This window comes from Astyanax mexicanus, chromosome 2 (assembly GCF_023375975.1).
Source record: "Astyanax mexicanus isolate ESR-SI-001 chromosome 2, AstMex3_surface, whole genome shotgun sequence".
NCBI lineage: Eukaryota > Metazoa > Chordata > Actinopteri > Characiformes > Acestrorhamphidae > Astyanax > Astyanax mexicanus.
In genome coordinates, this window is record NC_064409.1 from 4,633,595 (window position 1) to 4,641,446 (window position 7,852).

Consider the following 7,852-nt stretch of genomic DNA (forward strand, 5'->3'; position numbering starts at 1 on the left):
ATTTTCACACATGGATTGAGAGACTTCCCCACATAGTCCAGACCTTAACCTCATTGAGAATCTTTGGGATGTGAAAATGTGATGGGTGTCCTCTATTTTGTGAGATACTGTATAGTGTATAATGCTGTAAGCTGCTCTTAAAGATCGTCTCAATTTTGCCGGACGCTTAAATATTACTATAATGCTCATTAAAGGGGTTGGGATGTGGTGCGTAAACAATAGACACAAAAGGCAACAATTCAAACATTTTAACCAGCAATTTATTAGATAAAAGACAACATAGTGCTCACACAGGTGCTTTAATTGATGCTTTATTGTAGCATCAGCTGCATAGCTTTATAGCTCTGGATATTCTAGAATAATTAGTTCATTTCAGGGTTTGAAACATACGGAGCCCCTAAGGTGACATCATGTTAAAAAACAAAAACGAAGGCATGAGAACGATTAATTAATGCATGAAAACGAGATAATTAAGGCGTGGCCATGACTTAAGGCATGGGAACGAGTTAATTAAATTCTAGACATGTTTCACAGCTAGTAAAGTGAAAAGATCTCAGGGGCTGTGCACAATATGACTGCGTAAGGAAGGTAAATGGGTCTGCATACTGTCTGCATCTGAGCCAATCAGCTTTTAGTATGGGAATTAAGTGTCTTTTACTTAGAGTTATACCATGTCTCACTGCAAAATATCACTTCTTTTTCTTACTGAAGATTATCAGTGGATTGGCGCTTTAAAGTAATATTCAATTTCTTCATGGCCATTAATTTACAGAAAAGCAAGCTTTATTATTCTCTGGCTATGCTAGGATCTCGCATTAGGATCTTGTTAGGATCTCATTCCCTTGTCTTAAAGGAGAACTCCGGTGTAAAATGAATTTTTGGTGTAATAAAACATGATAAAGTGTACTAATCTCGGTTAAATGGCCCACCTCTGCTCTCCTGCAGCTTTCTGAGATCCAGTAATCTTCAGGCAGAGATTAGGTTACGCTACAGGTTTTTAATAAGCTTTTTGTGCAATTTTAAAGCTATTAATGCCTCGTTTTAAATGTCAGAGCTCTCCATATTCTACCAATGAGGTGTGGAGCTACTTTGAGCCTGGATAACGGAGTAAAAAGCGATTTATTGGGCCAAAATATGCCCTGAAGCGGCCGTTGTAAAGAGTTCTGGGCAAAAAGCTCAAAATTGCTGGATCTCGGAGAGCTGCAGGAGAGCAGAGGTGAGCTATTCAACACAATTTAGTACACTTTATCATGTTTTACTACACTAAAGGTACATTTTACACTGGAGTTCTTCTTTAATTAGTTGTGGCTATGCATTAGTTTTATTTTTAACCTGATGTCACCTTAGTTTTTTTGGCTTCTGGTCGTTGATACAGTACATGCAACAAAACTAGTCACTTTTTCATTTTTTAGTCCCATGTTCCGTTTAAACAAATGGAGAAACCTGGAGAAAACAGCATAAAACTGCTGCCTTACATTTAAGATTATCTCATCCTGAATGCACTTGGCATCAGTACTACACATTTATAACTACAGTTAATTATCAGTTCAATTATATTAGTTTATTAGTATTAGGAATGTTCAAGGAATTGTGGAATAACTACCAGTACACTTCTTAATTTGCTCTTCTAAAAGGCCCTCATGAGTGAGTTAAACAACATGTAAACTTGTTTTATTAATTATGAAGTTTTCTTCCCATCTTCCCATGTTCCTCCTGTTACCGTTTATAATAGTAAAGGCAGTTCAGACTAAAAGCTCATTGTTTGAGTACAGGCAGCTCATTGGGTTTAAAGAAGGCTTGAGACATTCCCATGGCATAAATGTACACTTTGGAGTCCACCACTATCTTCTCCTTCTTCAGCAGCTCTATAAACACAATGACAACACAATAATTGATTGATACATTACAGCCGCATTGTTCATATCTGATATTTTTCCTCACATTGGATTTGTCCAACCTGACAGTTCACATTCACTGTAAATGTAAGTGATCTGTATCTGTGTGTAATGTGAACAAATCTGTTCCTAAAACGCCTCCTCACATGCTGCACATTGATACCTGTATAAACGTCTCCTTCTTCACCAACAACGAAAAAAACTCATATTAGAGAGAGGAGAGACTCGTAGCTTTATAAAAAGAAATGGATGAGTTAGCAGCTCATATGTGGAGCATCTTTTGCTGGAGTGGAGAGTAAACAGCTGCTCTGAAGTTCATGCTCAGGTCGAGGAGGTGAAAAAAGGACAGGCGGTTTGCTTTTGCTGTTTTTTTTGCAGCTATAGCTGCACAGCTGCACCAAGAGATACAGTGTGGGTACGAGAGAGAAGCATGTAGCGCTAATGCTAATAAGTTAAAGCATAAAAAAAGACACATGAATTCAGATTTGACCATTCACATTCATGTCCATGGATCTGATTTGAAAAAAAAAAAAATCGGATTTGGCACGTTCACACAGCCATAAAAAAACAGGTCTAAGCCACATTGAGCAAAAAATCAGATTAGCCTTAAAATCAGCCTTAAAGTACTACAGTAAATTAGGGATTATTAAATAAATAAAAGGTATTCAGTAGAAGGTCAGAATAAAAAAGGCTGTAACAATTAATACTTTTAATTTAAGGCAAAAAAAAGTAAATTTTAGCATAACTTTAAACAGAATACAAATAACACTTTATCAGACTGGTACTTGGTAGAACCACATTTGCTACAATAACAGATTTAAGTTTTCTAAAGTATGTTTCCACCAGTTTTGACTGTTTCGGATTGATGTTTACCCATTCCTGGAGGTCCATTTGTGATTGGTCTGATATCTGGACTTTGGCTTGGCTATTGATTATTGCACAACATTGAACTCTTTGATGTTTAACCACTCATCTAATGCTCTGAAACAGCAGTTAAGAGAATTAATACATGCCTTTAGTGCATTTCAAGCTGCGCACAGTGTACTTTTCCTGTCGTTATGATAGCAAAGACACAGTGACAACACCTAAATCAAGCTGCATGGTGCATTGTTGACGGCTTGCCTTAAGATGGCTAAAATAGGGTTCTTAGTGTACTAATTGGAAAGTGGATTTAATGGTTACAATCTAAGAAAAAGCAAAAAAGCAAAAAATATAAACTCACCATCTATTTTCCTCTGAAATTCATCTAGAGGTAAAAGAATTACTTCCACAAATTCTGGAAAAATAAATTAATTAATAATTTACTTCCAGAAGCACAAATGAAATATTTCATAGCCTACAAGTAGGTTTTTATACTGACATATATTTTAAAAATATAGATAAATCTTACCTCCATCTCCTAATAAGAACAAAAATAGAGAGAACAAAAGTGAAGCTTTGGTTACCATCGATGAATAATACTTAAATAAATAACATAAATAATAAAAATATGAAGTTTAAGAAAGAAATAAGAAACAGGCAAAGTCTCACCAAGCTGCTGAGTGGGGTTTATGTTTTCTATATCATCCCCATTAATGTTCACCATTACAATATTCGTGGTGCAGTTAGAGAGCCCTGGATCAAGACATGTGACTGATGGAGCAAGACAGGGACAGAGAGAAAAAATCAGTACATCAATAAACAGATAATGAACACATTTAATTTGGAGTTAACTCTTTCACATTGCACATTACATTGTTACCACAAGGTAAGTCCAATTTTCTATACATTCTCAGAAATTATTGTCTTAAACTATATAATTGTCATTTTAAGACCATTAAATGACACTGATATAATGATATTAGAATAGCTCAGATTGGCTCAGATGCAGAATAGCAATTAATCAATTATACCCTTTTAAACATGACTAAATTGTAATTAATCATAGTTTGGAGAAATATAGCCTTGTGAAAAAAGTATACTTAAATTCTGCTAAATTAAATCTGTACTTGTATTTTGGAACCACTAATTTATACTATATTATTACTTATTACTATATTTTACTGGTGGCAACTTTTATAGAGATGAGGATTTCATTTTCCAGCAGGATTAGGCCACACGTTGCCCACACTGCAAAAGTACCAACTGTTTTTATATTTGATATTCTAATTTTTGTTTGTTTTTATTGGCTGTAAACCATAATCATAATCAACAATTAAAAGAAATAAATGCTTAAAATAGATATAGATTATACACTATGTGTGTAATACATTTATTTAATACAGGAGTTTCACATAATTTTGAACTGAATTATTGAAATAAAGTAACTTTTCAATGATTTTATATTTTTTTAGAAGTGTATTTCTTAGTGTGATTCTTAATTAACGGGTTAATTAGATCATTTATTCTCCACAGTTATGATACCTGGAGTGACTCCAACAACTTCTCCTTTGTAACCCGTCTCCTCCTTCAGCTCTCTCAGAGCGGCGGTCTCAGCGCTCTCATTATCATCAATAAGACCTGAAAAAAACGAGAGCATTAAACCACAGCATGCACACGCTGTGTAAATTATTGATTATTTAAATAGAGATCAATATCTAATGATACATATATACAGTATAGGGCTGCAACTAATGATTATTTTGATAGTCGATTAATCTGCAGATTATTTCTCTGATTAGTCGATTAGTCAACGATTATTTCTGTCATTCCCTCCATATTTGAGTGCTATGGGTACGGCTCCTGTTTTTAGATTTTTTTTTTTTTTTAGATCAGTTCAAAATTACAGAAACAGCTAAACATGAGATTTTAATGCCGAATAAAAAATTCAGAACATTTAAATGTCATTTAAATGTAGAAAGTGCTGCTATTTAGTAAGGAAATGTGTAATTTGTCCTTCTTCCATTGTGATTTTGTCCACAGTAATTTGAGTAGTGCTACAAATTAAAGCCCCACTAGGTAGGATTTTCTTGATTTTTGATCATTTTAAAGAAGTGAAATTACAGCTTGAAACTCACTGCAGCGCTGCATTGAGGTGTAATAGGAGGAATAGCGGTGCTCTCGTGTCTGTGCCGGAGCTCCTCTGAGCTCAAACCAGACTCTGTAAGTTTTCCGAGGCGGCCGCGACCAACGCTCGCGAGAACTGCGACCTGCTTTCCGACCTTTAGTTCTAACAGTTCTACAAGGACTACTGGTTCATTCTTTACAAACTAACATACAGACACTCTGGCAGAAGCTGGAAAGAGACCGAATATGTCTGTGAAAGCCAAAAACGAGAAAGTGGAACAAATCTGCCTGAAACATTTATTACACTCTACAACTGTAGGGGGAGCCCACGAGCACAAAATCTTAATCCTACCTAGTGGAGCTTTAACAATTAGTCGACAATAAAAAATTTGCAGTCAACAATTGTTTATAATCGACATTATCGCTTATATCGACTTATCGTTGCAGCCCTAGTACAGTATGCAATGCTTTTCTCACCTGCAGGAAACTCCAGAGTGTGGCATCCCATTGGTGGCCTGAACTGCTTCACTAAAACAACGCAATCTTTATGCAGAGTCCTCTTCAGCAGAGCTATGATCCCAACACCTACAGATCAACACAACACGTCACAAACATGCATCACATGCATTTTTATATACAGATGATTTTAGAGAAGGTTGAAGAAACAAACCATCTGCAGCACTGTTGGTTGGTCTAGTCGTTCTCTTGGCTGTCTCCCATGTTCTAGAAGCAGAGAATTGAGGAAATGATCAATAAAGGAAATGCTTGGTAACAAATTAACATGCAGTCGATCAGCTAGATTAGAAAAATTAGATTTGAAAGGGTGATGCTTTGGTTAAACTGCTGAACTCAGAAAAGTGGTCTTCAATCCTGTTCCTGGTCCCTCACTGCTCTACACTTTTTAGAGGTATCATTTTTTCTATATTTCTGTAAGTAATATTATAAAAAAGCTTTGATGTTATGGTAGCTCACCTATGTATTTCACCCTATCTATAATAAAAATAAAAGCGTTAATGCATTAATTTGGAATCAGTCAATTTATCAATTAATCAATTAATTACGCTACCAAATCTGACCCCAACTTCTGCCGCAATCTGCCCCGCCCACCCAACTACTGATTTATATTATGGAGCAGTTTAATCTGATAAATTAGCCAGAAAATATACTGCTATGAACAAACACGTCTCTGCTGCTCGGTGCTGTTTCAACTATAAAAACTTACGTCTTAAGAGGAACAAGTGCGATAAATCGCAGTTAATCAAAAAATATTGTTGTGATTAAACTGATTAAATATTTTTTTTTTTGACACCATTAATATATATCTGGAAAAAAAAATTAAGAGACCGTTCAGTTTCTGAATTTGCTGTTATAGGTATATGTTTGAGTAAAATGTTGTTTTATTATATAAACTACAGCCATTTCAAACCTCAAATAATGCAAAAAAGCAAACACGTTCATATTCATAAAGTTTTAAGAGTTACGAAATCACAGTTTGTAATCATGCATCTTGGTATCATGTTCTCCTCCACCAGTCTTACACACTGCTTTTGGATAACTTTATGCTGCTTTACTCCTGGTGCAAAAATCCAAGCAGTTCAGTTTGTTTTTTTCCCCAGAGCTGATGGCATTTATGATAAAAGAAAAGTGAAAGTAAGTGCAGATCATTAATAATAAAACCTTGTGCTTCCTGATGGGTCCACATATGTAGTCTTCTCGAGCTTCACCCACTTTCCAGCAGCTATTAACTATCAGAAACACATTCATATAGTCAGTTAAACATATTTAAACCGTGTTTAGGTGTGTTAAATGTTTAATACACCATTTTTTTTACCTCTTCTTTAATCACATGCGGCTCTACAGTGTCTTTCTTTGGGCAGCTCATCCTCTCTCTCAGTCCACAGGCCTAACTCTGAGCACACAACACACAATTAAATCATTACAGCAGCTGCTGCTCCCTGTGGGCTACAGATACACACCGGATTTTAAGGGTTAAAAACAAGGGCGGTCGGCTTTAAAGCAGCCTAACTATGTTTTAACTCAATTTTACCATCTGTTAAAAGTAGAACCGTCCAAACCACAACTCTAACAAAAGCAGAAATCTATAAAAAACTGAATTAAATCGAGGAGAAATGAGAGAAAATGAGAATAAATGAAAACACTGCTGTCACTCACATGTACTCACTGCAGCCAACCGCTCAGATAGAGCCTGTATATAGAGAGAACGCCCACTTTCTATTAGCCTGTTATATCAGAAAATTACTGCAAACCGATAGAGGGCGCCCGCGAGGGAGTGCTTAATGAATGGGGTGAATGGAGCTAAACGGCTAAAAACTGAAATTAAAAATAAAAATTAACTATATATCGAAGATATAAATTTAATTCTAGAAAGTAAAAATGAGTATTTATCTATAAATACAAAGAAAACACACCTATACTGTTTTAATTTTCTACAGAAAGCTATTTTTGACAACAGATTCGCTAGCATTACTGCTACTAGTGTGAGCTGGCGAGCTAGTCAAGAAAAGTGTACAGGACATACAGAGAACTGAAATTTCATTACTCATAATGCAAAAAAAAGTTTGACAAAAGTACAACTAAATAAAATTATAAATAATATAAGAAGGCCTTAAAACGTGTTCATCTATGAGAATTCTGTTGCCAAGAAAACTTACAAACCAAAGACGACCGAAAGAAGCTGATGTAAAAGAAATTAACATGAAAAAAAAAAATAGAAAAAATGGGATAAATAATATTTTAAAATCATAGCAAATACAGTAAAATATAATAATTTGTTAATGTGTTTCTATTTCAAATTGTAAACTGTAAAAACGATAACTATATAGATAAATGTTATATTAGTGTTGCATTATATTGAATAATAGTAGAGGAAGTCTTAAAAATACTCATGAGTGAGTCTATGTAGTAAAAATCTGATTTGGCTCAGTTTCTTCATGTTAGCCCATTTTCAGTTG

General features: G+C 35.0%; 1 protein-coding gene across 1 annotated transcript; it reads right to left on the reverse strand.

Annotated features, from left to right (window-relative positions):
• Positions 1 to 238: 238 nt before the first annotated feature.
• nudt5 (nudix (nucleoside diphosphate linked moiety X)-type motif 5) lies at positions 239 to 7,101 on the reverse strand. Its single transcript, XM_015608666.3, has 10 exons — positions 7,053 to 7,101; positions 6,712 to 6,789; positions 6,558 to 6,625; positions 5,551 to 5,603; positions 5,358 to 5,465; positions 4,299 to 4,394; positions 3,426 to 3,527; positions 3,286 to 3,294; positions 3,118 to 3,171; positions 239 to 1,865 (listed from the first exon to the last, which is right to left on the reverse strand). The coding sequence occupies exons 2-10, from the start codon at positions 6,760 to 6,762 to the stop codon at positions 1,756 to 1,758; spliced, it is 651 nt and encodes a 216-aa protein (XP_015464152.2). The 5' UTR covers positions 6,763 to 6,789; positions 7,053 to 7,101; the 3' UTR covers positions 239 to 1,755.
• Between the last annotated feature and the right edge of the window lie 751 nt (positions 7,102 to 7,852).

Coding starts and splice junctions, on each gene's coding strand:
- nudt5 (XM_015608666.3), bottom strand. CDS start 6,762: ATGAGCTGCCCAAAGAAAGACACTGTAGAGCCGCATGTGATTAAAGAA. Junction 5,466..5,550: donor AACCAACAGTGCTGCAGATG/GTTTGTTTCTTC, acceptor GTTGATCTGTAG/GTGTTGGGATCATAGCTCTG. Junction 1,866..3,117: donor ATTTCAGAGGAAAATAGATG/GTGAGTTTATAT, acceptor TTGTGTTTATAG/AGCTGCTGAAGAAGGAGAAG.